Source organism: Schistosoma haematobium, chromosome 1 (assembly GCF_000699445.3).
Source record: "Schistosoma haematobium chromosome 1, whole genome shotgun sequence".
Lineage (NCBI taxonomy): Eukaryota > Metazoa > Platyhelminthes > Trematoda > Strigeidida > Schistosomatidae > Schistosoma > Schistosoma haematobium.
The window spans coordinates 66,281,628-66,300,807 of NC_067196.1; the positions used below are offsets into that span (position 1 = coordinate 66,281,628).

General features: G+C 32.1%; 1 protein-coding gene across 2 annotated transcripts in view; it reads left to right on the plus strand.

Annotated features, from left to right (window-relative positions):
- Nucleotides 1-476: 476 nt before the first annotated feature.
- The window catches only part of MS3_00000891 (uncharacterized protein), a 98,666-nt gene continuing 79,962 nt past the window's right edge, over nt 477-19,180 (plus strand). The window contains exons 1-20 of one of the 2 annotated variants that reach the window (XM_051208474.1): nt 477-728; nt 764-901; nt 1,530-1,767; nt 2,531-2,618; nt 2,812-3,008; nt 3,907-3,986; nt 5,025-5,160; nt 6,281-6,446; nt 7,484-7,766; nt 9,759-9,905; nt 9,960-10,057; nt 10,930-11,102; nt 11,616-11,838; nt 12,698-12,898; nt 13,109-13,366; nt 13,773-13,910; nt 14,417-14,710; nt 15,350-15,599; nt 16,630-17,212; nt 18,400-18,589. In XM_051208474.1, coding sequence (XP_051074856.1) covers nt 13,833-13,910; nt 14,417-14,710; nt 15,350-15,599; nt 16,630-17,212; nt 18,400-18,589 — 1,395 coding nt within the window. In that variant the 5' untranslated portion in view covers nt 477-728; nt 764-901; nt 1,530-1,767; ... (11 more) ...; nt 13,109-13,366; nt 13,773-13,832. Of the gene's footprint in view, nt 729-763; nt 902-1,529; nt 1,768-2,530; nt 2,619-2,811; nt 3,009-3,906; nt 3,987-5,024; nt 5,161-6,280; nt 6,447-7,483; nt 7,767-9,758; nt 9,906-9,959; nt 10,058-10,929; nt 11,103-11,615; nt 12,212-12,697; nt 12,899-13,108; nt 13,367-13,772; nt 13,911-14,416; nt 14,711-15,349; nt 15,600-16,629; nt 17,213-18,399; nt 18,590-19,180 lie in introns of both variants that reach the window. The other variant, XM_051208475.1, reaches the window with a different exon arrangement.

The following is a 19,180-nucleotide window of genomic DNA, read 5'->3' on the forward strand; positions in this document are numbered from 1 at the left end:
GAAATACGTGACCCATTGTTATAAAGGTTTCGAGTTATGTAATCTACTAGACGTTGAGACTTAGAGGTCTGTTTCAATGTCTGTTAAGAGGAGCTGCACACGTTTTACCAGAAAGTACTTTGTAATATTGGAACGCACGGTGTAGATTGAAAGATTAGGGCCGGTAAAGAGAAAAAGAAAAGGAAAGGTAAGTCATTGACCGAAAAAGCGCACAAAATTCACCTACATCAACCACGGAAAGCAATAGACAAAAATCCACAATAAGACAAGCCTCATATGAATATAGTGTTGGAATCAGAACCAGAAGCAGATAGTCTGAACAGCTAAGTTAAAGACTAAATATAGCGATTCATGCCGTATTACTAGTAGAATAGAATCTTGAGCTGGTTATGTTAAATTTTTTATTTCGTTTTTAACTATTCGAATGATTTTTTGAGTGCACAGATGGCTCGTCATTTAATTGTACTAATGTGTGGCGGGTTTTCGACCTTCAAGGTTACTGGTGATGTCAAACATCTTCGAAAGGGACTTTATTTTTAAGTCCAACCACTCTCTGGATACTCAAATAACAGCCTCAATCGATCGAGGAGATTTTCATCTATCTTTGCTGTCTCTGATTTCCTTCATTTCTTGGACAATATATGCTCTATTTTATAATTCTAGAGTTGTTGGGTTGATTGTATCCACTATAGTCAGGAGATTCATCAAGGATTGTTACATCAATGTTGGTAGGCCACACATTCACGCATTTCTATCCGCATAGGCTCAATATCTTTTGCAGCTCTCGGTGGGAAGTTGATGTTAAGAGACTTTGTTTACGTGAATGATGATTATTCTGTGAGAATTTGTTATGTCATTGTTGTGTTTAATTATTGGACGAGATATTATCCAGGAAGAAAGGGTAAGCCAGTTTATGTTCGTATTTACTGTGACTAATGAGATGGCTTTTCCAAGAGTTTATAGTTTGTTACCCTTTTTTACACTGTATTCGTAAGTCCGTGTATTTTGTACTAATATACAAATGTTAATAGTAATTAACATTACAATATTATGGTTGTGTTTATATTCTGTGTCGCTGCGCTCCAGGAGGCAGCCAGATAACGAGGACTTAAAACACTTTAAGGCCCGGAAATTTGTAAATGATAACTCTGATGGAATCATTATTTCTCTATCATCTTTGAAAAATGACTGCAGCTGTGCAAGAGAAGTTCAAAGTGATGCGGGACATGTTGTGATTGTTTCTCTTCATTCGTAATATAAGCGTAGTCATACATATACAGTTGTATTAGTACACTCATCTAGCTGCTTATTTAATATGTACCCTGGGTTATAATAATTAAGGCGTTTACGTTGTTACTAAACGCGTTAGACACCAAGTAAGCTTAATACTATTACTGTCTCTGACACAAGATGTCTCGAATTCGGGTAGCACAGCCTAGAATTCGTTATGCAGTTGGATACTTTGTATTAATAGCTCTAACTTCATTCATCATTTAGTTGATTTTGTGAATTTCCCTTGGTTATTGTAGATACTTTCCAGAAGAGATGTCTTCACATTTATCTTTATGGAGTTAATATCCACGTGTTTAATCGCACCGCTGTCTACAAAATGTTGCAAGCCGTTTTTAGGCAGAACCAGGATGAATCATCAGAATTGTTGAATCGCTCAGCAGGTGCATTGGGGATCACTAAAGAAACTTCTAAACTGATTGCTTCAAAAAAGTATAGTTGTCATCAGGCAGATATTCCTAACGAACGAGAACCATGGTACAAGTATTTTTGTTTTATAGATTTTGAGTTGATTGCATATATATATATATATATATATATATATATATATATATATATATATATATATATATATATATATATATATATAAAGCTTTGTCCGAAATTAATTCTTTTCAGTACTGGAATAGCTTGAGTTTTATTTAGTCGTGCAAGGGTTTGTTTGATTTGCCGGTAGACTAAGGGAAGAAGTCATCGTGATTTCTCTCACATTTTAGGTATTAATTTTTACAATGCCAATTACGTTGGTAACTACTAAAACATCTTTAATCAGGAGAAAAAAACATAATTTTGAAGCTAATATTATTTTGTAGTTTAAAAGATTCTGTAAACTATCTAAACGACGTAGTGTTAATAAGAATCTAGGTTTGTTTCTTCAATACTGAAGTAGGTAGATTTACTTGTGAATTCTAATTCCCACTTTTCTACTTTTATTACGATAAATACGAGCTAGTTCTGCGCATGTCACTACATAAGACCAAAATTTTTAAGTAAACGATCTTTGATGATTGACCTCAGTATTTTGCCTTCATTTTTTATTCTGTTGATGGGTCGATCTACTTTAAAATCTAGTAAGTACAAAAGCTTCATATGTATCTTTTTATCAGTAAACAATGTTAGGGTATACACCGCTTGCTTGTTATCATTTCTAATTTTCAGGATTACGTATTGCGCTAGTTTTGAGTTGTCACATATAGGTAACCATTGTTTAACTGTAAACAACTTATTTTCATCATTTTAGCGATTCTACTTCGAATTCAGGAGTTTTAGATATGTTCTGGAAGCATGCTCATAAATTATTACCTGCCGTTAAATTTAACTTTGAGTTGGTAAGCATATAGTTTCCGTTTTTGTTTTTATATATTACATCTTATCTAGTTCACATTTATATAATCTGCATACTACAAACTGTAGTGACGTGGCGTAAAATAGATTGATGTTTCTGTTGTCTAAATATCAGTCAAATATCGTGGTTTTTGTCTCATTTCATTTTTTATCGTTTGCGTTTATTAACTGTTCTAGGCTAACATATGTGCCGGTAATCACTTGCTACCTAGAGCATGTCTTGTTACATGCAGTCGAATGTATGGGTCCTACAGTATTGGAGACGCACCATCACAATTGGATAAATATCAACATCAAATCAAATCACATTTTGTCAATTTAATGGGTTCTCTCGTTCTTGTGTCTAAATATTCTGGCCAACATGCTATTGAAGAGTAAGCTCTATGATATTCACTATTTCCATACATAAATTAATATATATATCAAATGATTTTCTTGTGTGTTCTTGGATTAGTTATAAACATCATACTTAAAAGTAATGACTTGTTAACATGAATTTAGATAACAACTGGGGTAAATATAATTAGTGTGCTTTACTTCATGTCCGTATCTTTTTAAATTGGTTTTTCAACATCGTTTGATTGGGGACTAAACACATACATTTTTTAAAGAATCCTTAGGTATTTAGATAGTAATAATCGTGAAGTCCAAACTAGCTTATTTTGATTCAACAAAGTGATTAAGACACTCGAAATACAGCTGCTAGGTCACATACTTTGGTTTGAACAATCGTGTCGTATCATTAGCTTTCATAAAAATGTAACCGAATCCCAAGTAGAAATCCTTTGTTAAGTCACTTTTATTATTCATCTTATAAAATTACCATCTATTAAATTAGACTGAAATGTATTCCACAATATTATTATTAATACTGCGCGGCCAACATAAAATAAAATGGTTTAACGAAAATGGTATTTATAAATCATCGAAATCTAATAAATGTTAGCATCCTTTTGTTTTTTTGTACTGAATTTCTTTTCATTTGGGCTTATAATTTTATGGTATAAATGTTTGTCCAAAATGGAACAGTTCAGTATCTGTCAACATATTGACCACATGCACAAATGTCTTAATACTGATGGACTGTGGTTTTGTTTAGGTTTGTTTCTGACAATCACTAACAATAAAATTTATCAAGCACCAAAATCATTTCATCGACTCAGTTTATTCAGGGAAAATATTCTATATGATAAACAGTGTGATGTATCTTTCGGTTTTTATATTGAATTAATTGTAAAATTAATGTACTTTCCTTTATATCTTAACTTGTAGCCCACCTAAAAGTTGGGACAAAGCGTTTCATGTTTTTCACTTTGGCGAAGGTACAATCGACTATGTACAAGATGAACCAGGTAGGCGGTAGTTTTAATACATTGGGGCACGATTTGTGTTATTTAAGTATTCTACGTTTATCTATCAATCCAGCCTATAGGACCCTGGGTTATTCTTTGAATGTTTATCATCCGATGATAACGGAATTTAAAAAGGATTATTAAAACCTTAAAAATGACACAAATTCAGTTCTTTAGTTTGTTTTTATTACATTAAATTTATTTATTAGTTTTAGTTTACCATATAACGAAGTTTTTCTTTACACCCAACCTTCAAGTTAACAACAGTAATGCGGAAGCTGACTACACTGGTTTCGTACTAGTGACCTTCGGGTAGACAACCAACAATCGGTTAGTTATGGTCAGTTATTATTAGCTCTATGGTTGTTACATGGCATTTAGTGTTAAATTTAAGCTTTTAGAATGAGGCATAACTTAGTTTTAAGACAAGTTTCAGCCTTAATATAATTAAGCGTGATACTGTAATATTTATCCGTATTCAACTAAAGGTTTACCTCAGTGTTCTTTGGTGATTAGTTTATCATTAGGCTGGAGTAGAGTTCAGGGTAGTTCAAGCAATAATACCAGTTCATAAAGTCACTGACTGTGGAACTGAGCCATATGAATAGTCGTGTATATAATGTCAAAGTGTTGGAAATCAGTAATTCAATCTATTAAATAATAAGTCATTTACAAAAAGGCATATGTGTACTTACTTCCTGTCTCCCTCTAATTCCTAAACATCTTAAAATCTTATTTGTTTGTTCTCTTTCTCCTTCTGTTTATATTATCATGAAGTTTGACAACTTAAATCAATACATTGGAGTAGTTAGTTATTGTTTCCTTTCTAAAATGATATGTTTGTGAAATGGTCTGTGTAACAGTTAGTATATAATCGATTTTCTTGGCAAAAATGGCTTATTTCCATATGAACAAATACTTCAACAGATTCCACTCACTTCATACTACTGAACATAAGGAATTTATAATCTTTTAAGCCTTTCCTAGTTCATCCAACTATCATTTGATTTATATATAAACTTTAATCCGTTGGTTTAGGATTATGTGAATCCGAAAAACTAGAATTAACCGAAGATAACGTAACTGCACTAAATACCTGGCCTAAGTGGGAATTACATGTACTTGTTAATAGACTATGCCAACTTAATTATGGTCCATGGGCTGATCGTCAAAGGTAAGTGTTATTTGTTTATACTTTTTTCATTGTTTTCCTAAAGCCAAATCAATCAAAGGATCGTTGTCAAAAATGATTCGGAGGGTTAGTGTTGGAAACATTTGTTTCCAGAAAGACACCCGAATCATATTCCTGTCGAATATCATTCGTTCTGATTTAAAATGAGAAACCAGCTAGATTTGTTGTTGGTCCGTGAAGAACCTTTTATTATCACATTTAATGTTTACAAAAGTTTGCTTAGTCTCACTTATTATTATTATTCTTACTAATATTTAACTCAAACTCTTCGATGGATGTTTTAACGGTCGGATGTACATACAGTTTTTCGCCCAGCGTTTTAACCGTTCGCCCTTTTCTTCTATGGATTGTCCATTGGTGGGACTCGCTAAGAGCTAGTTTTACGGTATCTTTTAAATTTATAATCCTAAAGATCTGGATAGACTACGCGTCATAAACTTTCCGAATTTTAAAGCAAACAAAATATGGGGTACATCTAGGCCACTAAAGATAGTTTTCAATCCTTTCACCTAAATGATACATTCACAAACTAGTTAGCTAACTCTTGGGAATTTTAAATAAATACAAACATTAAAATCCACCAGAAATAAAATCTTAGTTATGAATGCATGGTCGTTCAGTGGGTTCTTAACAGTAGCAACTAGTATGTTAATTAGCCCTCTCTTCGGTTCAGCAGAACACAATCACTTCAATGAAATCGTAATTTTAGACTGATTAATCCTGATTACTGCCATACGCGTTACATAAACTTTATTCTCCATATTAGTTAGCATTGAACCCCAAAAACCTTTTCTTAACTGATGCTAGGTACATACAGCTTGACTAATTAATCAAGTATACGTTTATATGCTTGACTTTGTATAACATTTGTAATACTAATGTTGTAGATACTACTGCGTTACTTAAAGTAAAATAGATGTGGAATTTAAACCTGTGAGCGAAACATTAATAAAGCTTATACTTTTCACTGTCCAATCACTGCTTCACACTATTATTACAGCTTTAAATTCATTTAGAATCGAGACTAAAATATAGTCAAAGTATCTACGCCATTAAAATGTTTTGAATTCAATCCATTTTGTTGTGTTTTTATGTCAAATAGAGATATCATCTGGCGATTTTTCTTTCCATCATCATATCAAGTCACTAAACCCAGTGAACCAGTTACTGTAGGACAACGTAGGGTTGCGAAGAAATTTGTTTTTGAATTGAAAACATCCGCTAATATCAACCTTGATCTTTATTTCATGAGACATGATGTTGTTGAAGTAAGCTTTGTTATTCTGTTAAATATTTACTTAGCTTTAATATATGTAATTTTATTTGTGGTTCAACAGTTCTTAGATAAATAATGGTTACACATATAAAAAGTATTTCTTCTTGAAGTAAACCATATATGTACTCTTGTCTGATGTTTAAAGACTTGTTCTTCTACGTGGAGATTTACTCTGATTTAGGGTGTGTGGATCACATAATTCTCCACTATGAGGGCCCTTACATAATAAGGAATCTTTTGAACATCCTGGTTAACAATGCAGGAAAGCTTGGGAAACGTTCCTCTCCAATTAAAAGCATAATATTTATGGATCGGTTTGCGTCTAACTGTAGGACAGGAGTTATTGGGCTCATAGGAAACTTCGTTTATTTGGGAAGCCATATCAAGTGGAGTGTTGGGTTAAGATATCACGTACTACACAACTGGATAGAATCACTTACTGGGGTTGTGTTCCTTAATAGATTAGGTCTTTTAAAATGTGTATTATATATGACCTGTAACCAATTTTATTGACACAGTGTGCTGGTTAACAGAAGTGCATTGAGATATATCTAAGTAGTCCCACATTACATTAGTTTATAAGGTTATGGACTATTGAACTGAGTCATATGGACAAGTGTAAGCCTCTTAATATAGTTTAATCCGGCACTTGTAATCTATGTTAAAAGACACTATATGACGTGGTCGAAAATCAGTCGCATTGGCATAATTGTATTCGTTGTCGGTAATACTACTATTACTGATCTTAAATAAATTATTAGAGCATAATCTATATTTCATACACTGCTTTCATTATCGTGTAATAGTCAAGATGATCCACCCTATATTTCTTCAAGACGAATGACAAAGTGAGTTAATATGGGAATATTTCTTAAATCATATCTGTTCATGCTATCTTAGAGCCTGGATTATTTACATTTTATGTATTCAAGATTTCTAGTTGGAGAAATTTAAGTAATTCCTGCCTTCAGTTCGGAAAGTATATTCTTTGTTTGTTTGACTTTACCTCCATTTTTTTTTACATTTTAGTCTATGAGACTGTCAGGATCTCCGAATTCAATTATAAAACTGAGTATACCATGGTTAGTCAACCAGAATGGTTTTGTAACTACTCTGAAAGTCAACCTAATTAAGTCCAGTCTGATCCTTGAGCATTTATGGCGTAATATATTAACTAACGATCAGTACGTAAACCTTGATATAAAAATGTACTATCCGAGAGAATGGAATATGCAACACTTATGGGATATTGGGTTAGACACTCGTGATACACAATTAACTGTATTGTTTGATTATAAACATTACTTTAAAGGTAATTATTGATTCTGGACGAAAATCTCTGGATATTTTTAGTTAATATTTCAATTTTCTTGCATCTCAGTTACCACTAGGTCAGCGTTCGTGTACATCTAGCCATAAACCACACTTATTGTAGAAGTTGGTAATACCACTTGAAGTAGACTGAATAGGGCTTGGACCTGTAATCCGGTAGTTGAAAATCTAAATGCTCAGATCACGAAGTCATTAGTCCCATTATTTTTAGTAGTTGTTGAGTTTTTTCTAAACTAATGTTTTTTACTTCATTTGTATTAGTTATTTGAATCTTCCCATTAATGTTTAAGACTACAATTGGTCAGTCTCTTTGGAAATATGCGCATCCTGTGCGGATTGTTTCGATATTGCTCTAACTCACAAGTATTATAAACAGAGATGGACGGTGGCTAGCAGGGGAATCCAGGACGCGCGTTTTTTCTTATCTGGGACTCGTTAGCTGGATGTGTCTGCATCCCAGAGTTGATGTTGACTCCAGGACTCGAACCCTATCGCAGTCCGAAGCATCAGTGGTAAGATCCAAACAGCCAATACAAATGAATTAAACTTCACCACATTGCACAAGCTAGTGCGTGTCTTGACTCAGTAGTTGAATGGATAACTTTGTTTCGTTTGATGCGAACGGTACTGTTTTCTAGTCACGTAGTGAACATCAACTGTGGAGTGCAAGTATATCCAGTTGATGAGTCCTAAACAGGATGAAAGGCGCCTCCTGAATTTCACTGCTAGCTACCATCCATCTTTGATTATAATGCTTTTTACCTTTCCAAAGGAAAATGACCTAAGTATTTGGTTTGTATGTCCTGTTTTATGAAGCCTCTTTTTAGATGTATTTCTTCTAACTCTATAGATTATACATTTCTAGCAAAATCTGAATTTATTTTCATCACTATTTGGTGATAATTAATAAAAATCAACAATGGGATTAAGGTATACAACTATTAGCTGGGATTAAGAATTCCCATGTAATACGTTTTTCTTCCAGAATTTCTTACAAACCAGGAAAGTAAAACACTTAGATTGTTTGTGTTGAATTACTGTACGCTTAGTCCATAATTGAATTGGATCGTCAATACGTTTCTAGTAAATTCGATAATTGTTGGTATAATTTCTTATTCCTTATTTACAATGTTGAGTTTAACTTTCGTCTGTGGTTATCACTAAATACGGTACATACACTATGTTCTATTTAATAGTAAAAATAACCAATTTGTAAAAATACTAGGTTATGAAGAAGACTTGTAGCTCAGGTGGAACTTCAGTAAAATAAACTAATATTCTACTTATTCATGTATTCACTGTTAGACATAATTGTATCATATGATTGATTAGATCCCTAAAGTTGGTTAGTTTGCTATTTTCTCACACTAATCTACTTGATTGAACACATTTTCGATTCATCTTATCGAGTATTAAACAAACATTGTTCTGACCACATATTTATAATGCCATTTAAAACTATGGGTAGTATTCATATGCGAAACCTCATATATATGTGAATTATTGTAATAAAAAAGATAATTTACTCAATAAATTAGTTGGCAGATAATAAGTGAGTGGAAGTTTATCAATCTTCATACATTGTTATGAGATGTTTATAATCTTTTAAAGTAAAGGATTTACAGTTATGTATGTTAAGTTCACCATTGTTTATGTATTTCACTGTAAAAAAGTTGTTAATTTGATCAAGAAAAATGGTAAAATAACCCTGTAAATCAAGCCAAATTAGCATGTTTTTGAACTTCAACTTCCAGGTTCAGATGTCAAAATATAAATTATCAAATTGATATTTCATACATGAATTTTATTCGTGCAACTACTAACAATGTAACTAAATCGACTGTTAATCAATGTGTACATTATTTCTATGTTGTACAATAAAGTTTTTCCAAGTTGAAATAAATTCATTTGTTGATATATGTTGCGAATTAATTATTGACATTGTGTTTTGATGTATTTTAACATTTAACAGGTCTTATAGATGATTGGTGTCGTGGTTCTCATCCGGATTTACTTAGTTTTATCCCGTGCACTTATAAATTTCACATTAAATCAAACAATCTAGATTTTATTTTATTAGCCAATGATTACAATTGGATATCAAAATATGGTGAAAATGGTATTTTGTCATATATTTTTTTATTTGATTGATTAATCATACTTTTGATTATAGCTTATCTTGGATTTCATGCGAAAAAGCTTATGGTTACTTTTGATCTACCATTCATAGACTTTTTACCAACTACAGTACCAATCAATTACAATATTGAAGTAAGTTATTATTAATGCGTGATTACTTAATTAACACTAGATCTTTGTTAATGTTAAAAAGTGAGGTAATTGCAAAGTGTTTACTGAATGTTGTACTGTATTATCAATGAATTATTTTGTGAACTTTTGTTAGATATAATGTCCGGCTGAATGGTCTGTGCCGTAAGACAATATAATACAAATCAAAGGTGAAGTTTTTTGTAGCTGAAGTTTTACAGATACTGAAATTAGTTACTACTTGTGTGCTAAGATCTAAACTTTTTCTGAGTGTCGTATAATCGCTGTATACAAATCATTCCAAATCATAGTCTGAATTCCTTATACTTCTGTTATGGTTAGAATTTACTCATGGGACTATCATGCACGTGTTTTATGGTATTGTTTCGACTACTTATTGACAAGTTTACGAAAAGAACCTAACCTGTAAGGGTACAAGTGATTAGTTTCGGAACTCGTTTCGTTTAATTAGTGATGCTGTCGCAGCATATTGTAATCAATTCATCTTGGCTAAACGGGTTAGATTTTCACTTTCTAAGTAATAAATAATACTTAAAACATAGTACACAAACTTTTAATTAATTAATTAAATTACAAAGTATTTGTTTAAATGATTCGTATTAGTGTAGAAATATTATGTTCGTTAATATGTCCAACACATTCTCAATCACTCTGTTCTTCAACCTAACTTACACTTATGTAACATATATATGAAAGTTCTATTTGACAGCTAGTGTTGTTTTGAAGTCTATTTGCCTCAATGTCGACCGCTAGGCGCCTTTTAGTTATTCTATCATGTTTTTTTAGACATTCTTCATAATTTTATAAGTAGTATTAAATCCATATATCTTCTATTTTATATAATTTTTTTACAGTGTTCTTCAGTGTCACTTCGAATATCCCTACCAGAGTCTAGTACTCTGTATTATATAATACAAGAAGTTCATAATCGTATGAAATTTGTTAATGGTCGTGGTCAAATTCAAAAATCTTCATCATTTCATTCTAGTATTCAAGAAATGACATTTCATGAAAAAGTTTCGAAAACGTAATATGTTTTTTGTTTATTTGAGATAAGATTATTAAAATCAGTTTTTTATTTTCAGATAATTTTCTTCTGATGTAATTAATTTTGAAGATTGTAGGGCACAAAATAACCGTTCTTAATCTTAAGCAGAGATGGATAATGGGTAGCATTGGAATTCAGGACGCGCTTATCGTATTATTTGGGACTCATCAGCTAGATATACCTTTATCATGTTTAGTATAATAGAATGAATTGGATCAAAATGATTTTATCATCTCTATACTTAATTCTGTTATACATGATTTTTATTAACTGTTCATAAGTTAATTTGTACTATAAAATAACAATGAAAATTTACAATATAAGCTTAAAATTAATTTAACAACATGTTAAGTGTTTACTCTACAAGTGTCACTGTTCAAATAAAAAAAACTTAATTCAGTTTAGGCAGTAATGTACTTTCATTTATTTTTTTTGTTTCTTCAATAATATCAAATTTTTCTTTTACTTTTTTTCTCGATCTTACTATTCTAGAATTAATTGCCAATGGTTCGACTGCGGCTGGACACCTCGTTTACGTCTTAGAATAGCCTACATTTATCACCCATCACCGTGGGTATCTGAATATTGGCGTTTTGTCCCTTCGGAACACAGACCGGTAGTGTCTTCAGCTAAATTATCATATCAAAGTGGTCGTAAGCCTAGTGCATTCAAACGTACAACTGCTTTAAATTGTCAGAATGTAGAAACGAGTCAAGTAAGCCTTTTTTCATGTATTAAGCTTTATGAAGTACTGTAGTATTATCCCTCAGTTTATTTATATTAAATTAAACCGTTATGTTCTCATAGTCTGTCATATCACGTTACTGAACTGCCAAGCAGAACACCAAGTTATACGACCTTGGCCCTTTATCAAAACAATAGCGTGTTAACCAGCATGAACAGCCTTGAGGCAACTCTGAGTCCTTATTGGTTCTTCTGTCTTTCCCTTCCCGTTTAGTCCAGAACAGCATCTCAGCTTCCACTGTATGAATCACGTGTTTCAGACAAATGCAGTTTGTATACAAGCAAGTCAGACTTCATCATACCATAGAAAATAACAATTATACAAGATCAGAACAAAAGTGGCTGTGAGTGTGAGCGACTGTTTATATATATATATATTTGTATGTGGATGCACAGTAGCAAATTCATAACGTCCTATTTAGTTTATATAATGATTGTTTTCAAAATCACATTCTACTGTTATACGGAAAAGTAATTTATCATTGTAGTGCTACTTCATTAAGTTTTCGGTGTTAATATTTGTTCTCAGTTTAAATCACGAACAGTTCTTAGCTATACTACAATTGAAAACTTCGAAGCACTGGTAACCGATGGTTCTGGTTTTGATTCCTGTGTGTGGGGTCGTGTATGCTCACTGCCGAGTAGTTCCATACTAAGACGTAACGGCCGTCCAGGGCTTCCGAATTTTCAAAGATCACTTCGTGATTTAAACTGTGAAAACTTTACAATCCTCACAAAATTCAGTGATTTATGACGAAAATTGTTTCATAAATCAAAGTAATTTGTAACACTATTATGGATGCTGTTTTTATCTATTTATTTATTTCTAGTCAGACTTGGAGGAAATAGCACTTAGTAAACTCCGACCGGAAGGTAGCCATACACAAGGTCCTACTGAAAATGATATACTACAGAGTAAATGTGACATATTTGCATGTTTTGAACCAGATACAGTTGATATACATTTGCATGTTCCTTCTGCACAACTACTCTTCTACGGTGCAGTACTACGACATTTTATTCATATAAAAGTTAGTGAATGATATGAGTATATTTTTAACTGTTTCAAACGGTAACTTCATTGAAATTTTTTTTTAACGTAGCTACTTAATATTTCACTTTCTGTCCGTTATCTTTTAACGATAAATACTATTCAGTGGAACTTTAGTATTTCTTTGTTTAGAAAATATTAGATATTTACATTTTTGCTTTTTTTGGTTTTGAACACTTCTAATGTTCAGGAAAATTACTTTGGAATTTATCAGACACCTGTAAGTTTTGATCGTGAACCTCTTCGACCGGATGAAAGCTTTTCCCTCACTGATGATGATTTAATCCGATTGAAATCTCAAACTAATCATAGTTCCGGGGATGGTCATACTGATCTAAGCAAAATCGATAAGCTTCCAGAGAAACGCATCATTGATCCAAGGGATTTTCGTCCCCTATCTGTACGAGTATCACTGGAATTTCATAATATTCAAGTTCATCTGCCCATGGTAGGTGTATATTTTCATCTTGCTAGAATGTTTGGTCTTTTGTCGCACTTATTTTTGTCTTGAGTTAACGGTTAAGGAAAATCCAATAATTTCTTTACCATATAAAGAGTAAACATATGCTGATTTTCATTGCATTAGTTGAAAGACTGACAGAAAAAGTTAAATCGTATCATATAAAACAAAAACCCTCAATTTCTTCTGTCTTTACTGAATGTTTTAGATAGACCAGCCTTCCTTTCTACAGTTCTCACAGGGGTTGGTGTGCAACTTTTTAATCACTTTGCTTTATTGAGAATTATCTAATCGTTTCTTAGATGTTTACACAGTATAATTATCAGTTCATTGCTTATTGATATACTACAAGCTAACTTAAGTTTTGTTTTTTATTTCTTGATGTTATTTTCAGCATGGTTCATCTGATGAATCGCCTTGTCCAACAGCTTTTCTAGATTGTATTGGATTTGAAATGGACAAACGTTGGCATGAGACAAAGCTTCAATTGCTTTTTTCACCAATTTTAGTATGCTTCTATGATCAAAATAAGGTAAATTGAAAGCCAATATATTTTTATTGCTTGGATTTCACTCTTCCCGATTAATATTAATGTCATTCACTTGTCTAGTGCAAGATTATGTACTCAGCTTTGTGCTATAATGTTTGTTTTGAAACGTTGTGATACTGTCTAGCAGTTCAAATCCACATATGTAAACTAAGTTTCAAACCTGCTACCTATAGTTTTAAATTAAATGCTTCAAACTCTGTTAAGTCATAGTATCCGTTGTTTTGATGATTGAGCATTCTTTATTCATTACCAATAATGAAATTGTTTGCTTATAATCGTATCTATTTGTAATTCATACCAGTGAAGTCTCCGAAGCGTAATCACTCGAAAGCTCTTCATTTTTGTGGATTCAACGGTTTACCAAGTATATAGTGTTGTGTTTTATCAGCCCATATTGTTCAAGTAAACAATATCTAAAATCACCTAACAATAAATATGTCATATTTGTCAAAATATTGGAAGATGTATTTTTTTTCAATATTTCTCAGGACTTTCGGTCAAAATCGAACTCAAATGTATCTTCAAGTCGTATTCAACTTGTCGGTTTACAATTACGTGGTCAAGGAATGTTTAGTCATGTTAATTTACCCCTTCGTGCAGAATCATTGGAATACGCTTGGTTATTAGAACTGACGGTTGGTCAACTTACCGGCCAATTATCCGCTCCTAAACTATCATGCTTAGTACAATGTTTGAAGGAATTCACTTTTTCTGCAGTCGATTCAGAAAATCAATTAATCTCTTCAAGAGCATTCGAACTTTGTCAACATGGTCGTCCACAGGTAAACAAAATTATGTTGCTAAAATTCTTATTATTTATGATTATTATTTCTGTTAGCTTTTAAAATAGTTCCTTTATTTCAGCAAGTATGTGCGAGTGAATTCCCCCTAACAGTTTGTTAGGGCTTTAAAAAAGATCAGAACTTTAAAACTATTAAAAGCACACAATCAATTAAACATGTATTTATTTATTTACAATGACCCTAATTTAAACTGAAATGAAATATCTTTATTGATAATCTCCCTTACTAGATCTTTCGCTTATGAACATTAAATATCTAGTGATAGGACACCAACTTTTATTTCAAACTACCGTACTTATTTGTTCTGAAAACTAAGGTTTGTTAAACCGGAGTTTTGTTTCTTTGCTTACAGTTTTATTAACTGTAATTAAAAAAGTATATTATGACAGTTATCTTATGTAATTTCATTATTTATTTAGTTCGATTCTTAAGTTTGTGTATAAAAGACATAAAAATGATGTATTTGCATTATTATTGTTCAATTTATAGAGTGATCTCTTTTTAATATAACACATATATGCTGAACGCTGAGATTGTTTATTATTAAGTATATTGTTATTAACCTTATCTATACTTATTCTAATGTATTTATTTCGAATTTCTACACTTCATTTTTAGCAACTATGTCCATTTTGGCATAAAATTTGCTCTAACACTTTATGCCCTAGTGATATTCAACTGAAATATCGAATGTTACGTCTCACTATTGACGGTATTGATTTGAGCATTGTAGAGAGCCGAAACTGTCTAAGCATCCAATGTGATCCGATTCGTTTGGTTCATTGTAATATGCATGGTGCTACCCATTGTGATGGGATGTTTGTATTAATTCCTGATATTAGATTAATACAATTAGTTGCACCGATGGGTAAGCAAGTCATTGTGACTGATTGTAGTTAATTTATTTGCTAATTGTTATACTCCTTTAAAATGAAAATGGCATCGTAAGACTATTTGAATTAGTTTACATTTCTTATTTCTACATAGAATTTGTTCTGCTAGGGTGGCTAATTTTCAGTTCATGATGTTGACATCCTATACATTAGATGTATAAACACTTACGTCATGCTGATCAACAGATTTTAGTGACGTGATGAGATTGATCCTTTTGTCAGTACGAATCAACTCAAAACACCAGATCCATTGGTCACTGCTGGTGATATAAAACTACTTGCCTTTTAGCTCATGTCCATCTTTTTTCTGGTCAAACTCATAAGCATCAGACTTTGATTATTTTTAATATACTTATTCTTACATTTCCTGTACAACATGTTTACTAATCCAGGTTTCCTGGTAAATCAGTGTATGTTTTCCGATATGGCTGTGATGAAGAATTGAATACTTCGTTTGCAGTTATTATATTCTGATACATGACTGTAAATCAGATAATTTAAATCCCCGGTGTTTTTGGCTTATCAGTCCTACAGAGTATTGTGTGGATCACTTTGACAGACCTTGTTTTTCTGACCTAAAAATAATAACAATAATAATAGTAGTAATAATACCAATCTTTATTATTATATATCGAACTGATAACTTTGTTTTTCGATTCTTAACAAAATAAGATCACTGTGCATCAATATTGTGCTTTATTTATTGACCAAAACATCGATAAATTCTCTCATTAATTAATGACTAACCACACCACTCCTCCTATAGCCCTTCTAAAGTTACTGCAGGTCCCAAGCCCAGGTAAGGGCAGAGTGTTGGGGATGGGGTTGTTGGTCCCATCCCGTATAAAACAACCTTGTTAAAAAAACTGACTTAAGAAAAACAATTTGAATACTGATGGGCAGCCAATGATCCTCAACGAGGGGTTACAGGAGTAAGTAAGTAAGTATACTATTCCTTAGTGTGAATTAAATAGATATAGTTTCTTCCTTTATTTCCTTCCTTAGCTCCTGAAATCAAAAACCAACTTAATTTAGACAATCAAGCTAAAAGTACTAAACAAGTGGAAAATTCGGTTTTATGGTTTGAAGCTGGTTCATTTTCTCTTGGTCCAGTTCACATTAATCTTTCCAGGACACCAGAAAAACGTAATCATCTCAATTGGCAATTGGATTTTCTTAAACGTCATGATTTAACAACTAAACGTTTATCATTTCTTTGGTCAGATACTAATGATGTTATCAGTGGGACACTTCGTAATTCCAGTTTAAGTTCACGTCATACCACAAAATCATCGAATGCATTTTCTACTACAGAAAACAGATTTTTGATTAGAAAGGGCATACCCGGTTATATTGCTCCAGATATAATACCCAATTGTGGATGCTATGGTCAATGTTCATTTTTTGGACAAAACGAAAGTGGACGAATTTTGTTTCATGAATTATCATCTGGTGACTTTCGACAACGTGCTATATTTCCATCTAGAGCTGATTATAAACCTAATTTATTAACACCATCAGATAATAATAATAATAATAATAATAATAATAATAATAATGAAAATCAACCAGCTTTTGGTGTTAATCAGTAAGTTGACGTCCACTACTCACTGCCTTTTTATACTAAAGAATTATTTCTATTGTTACTTCTAATTTATGTAGGTAATTTCACTGTTTAGTAAGTTCTATACGGAAGGTATGGTACCTGTTGTATATATAGGGGTTGACGACTACTCAGTTTCTTATGGTTGCTTTCCGGTAATGAATTTAGATTTGTCTTTGAAATGAATTCAATATACTTGTATAGTTTTTTGAAAATCACATGTAATTCTGTTATGATGGATCTCAATGGTTATATCCATCGACTTTAAGATGTTAAATTAAAAGATTGATAACCACCGGTTATTTTTCAATTAGAAAATATGGCATGATAAAATCCTGTCTAGAAAAATAGTCACTTTAGACTTATTCTTTGTAATTTAGACAACTAAGTTTCTAGATAACATAATGAAATTGTTTGATTACACATCCTGTTTATCTGTTCTGTCAGAAAGTCCAAAAGGTCAGGTGGTCACTGTTTATTTCGTTTATAGATATCTTAAGTAGTTGCGATCAGATAAATGAATTTCTATATTAGATCCGTGTAGAAACGAAATAGGTAAGATAAGTCAGTGGACTACCATGAAAAATTTACTTAGGCACATCCTGCTGATAGGTTCCGAATAGGAAGAAATGTGCATCCTGAATTTCTCTGCTATTCACCATCCAGCCCTCCTTATAATGCTTGTAAGTTAATGGCAATATCGAAACAATCTTCACAAGATGTACATATGCAAGACAAGACTGATCAATTATAGTCCTAAACACCAATGGGGAGATTCAAATAACCAATACAAATGAATTACGTAGATTTATTCGCTACCTTCAAAGTCCAAATAAAAATCATTTAAAGATGAACAGAGTTCATTACATGCTCTCAAGGAAACACTGGTTTCACAAATCATACAATTAAATAGGTATTCGAGATGAAGATACATGGTCACGATATATATATTCCAGTGATTTGGATTGACTCTATTATTGATCACAATATTCTGTTATTTGTTTTTCAATTGTCTGTATAAGAAACGGACGGTTGATCACTCGGTCGTAAAACTCATATGTTAAATATTTAAGCAACTGGAATACAGAGAACAGAACTTAAGTATTTAGAGATGATTTTTAATATTATTTATGTTTTGGTTTTTCGTATTTTCTATCAATTAAAAATTTTAGACAGATACCTGCATCCAAAGTTTTTGACTCCAACTCAAAAAGCTTAGGTTTCGGTGAAAGTCTTTTACTTCCTAACTGTCTGTTACATGAATTACATTCTCCTGATGACTGTGTGGAGAAATATAACGGTTTACTGCTTATGCGAGAGGAAATTGTTTCAGCTCTTCTTGAGGCCAGTATTCAGAAAGGTGTAAGTTTTTTTTTCAGTATGTCAGATGATAAATGCTTGGTAATCTAAAACATGTATATAAACACGTGATCAGTCTGGGAAATTATTTTTACTATGATCCCAAAGAGCATGTATTTGTTCCATTCTCTGTTGGTCACGTTTTTGCTATTCATGATCTCTGTTTATAATATTTTTATTTCATAATGGAATTATTATCTATCCAGAGGTTGATTAAGGTAATTTAGCTGTCTTCTTAACAAATACTGAAACAATTATGTAACGAAGCATCTTTTCGATTTATCATACAATCTCATACTTTGTTGATGTGATTCCTGTGGCTAATGAAGTTGACATAATCAACATTAACTAATGTTCATTCATATTTCCCTTCTACATGTCTTCTGTTTACATTGTACATCACATTTTGTATTATTACTTTACAGGACTTCTAAGAACATTAATACATTAGTCATTATGTCTATATTTTAACCACTCATCATTCAGATGAACTTTAAGTTGTCGAGTAAAGTGCTCATTCACTTTCGTATTATTGTTAGTAACCTTGAGCTAAATTCACTTCTAGATATTCGTATATCATCAGTCAGTTATTTA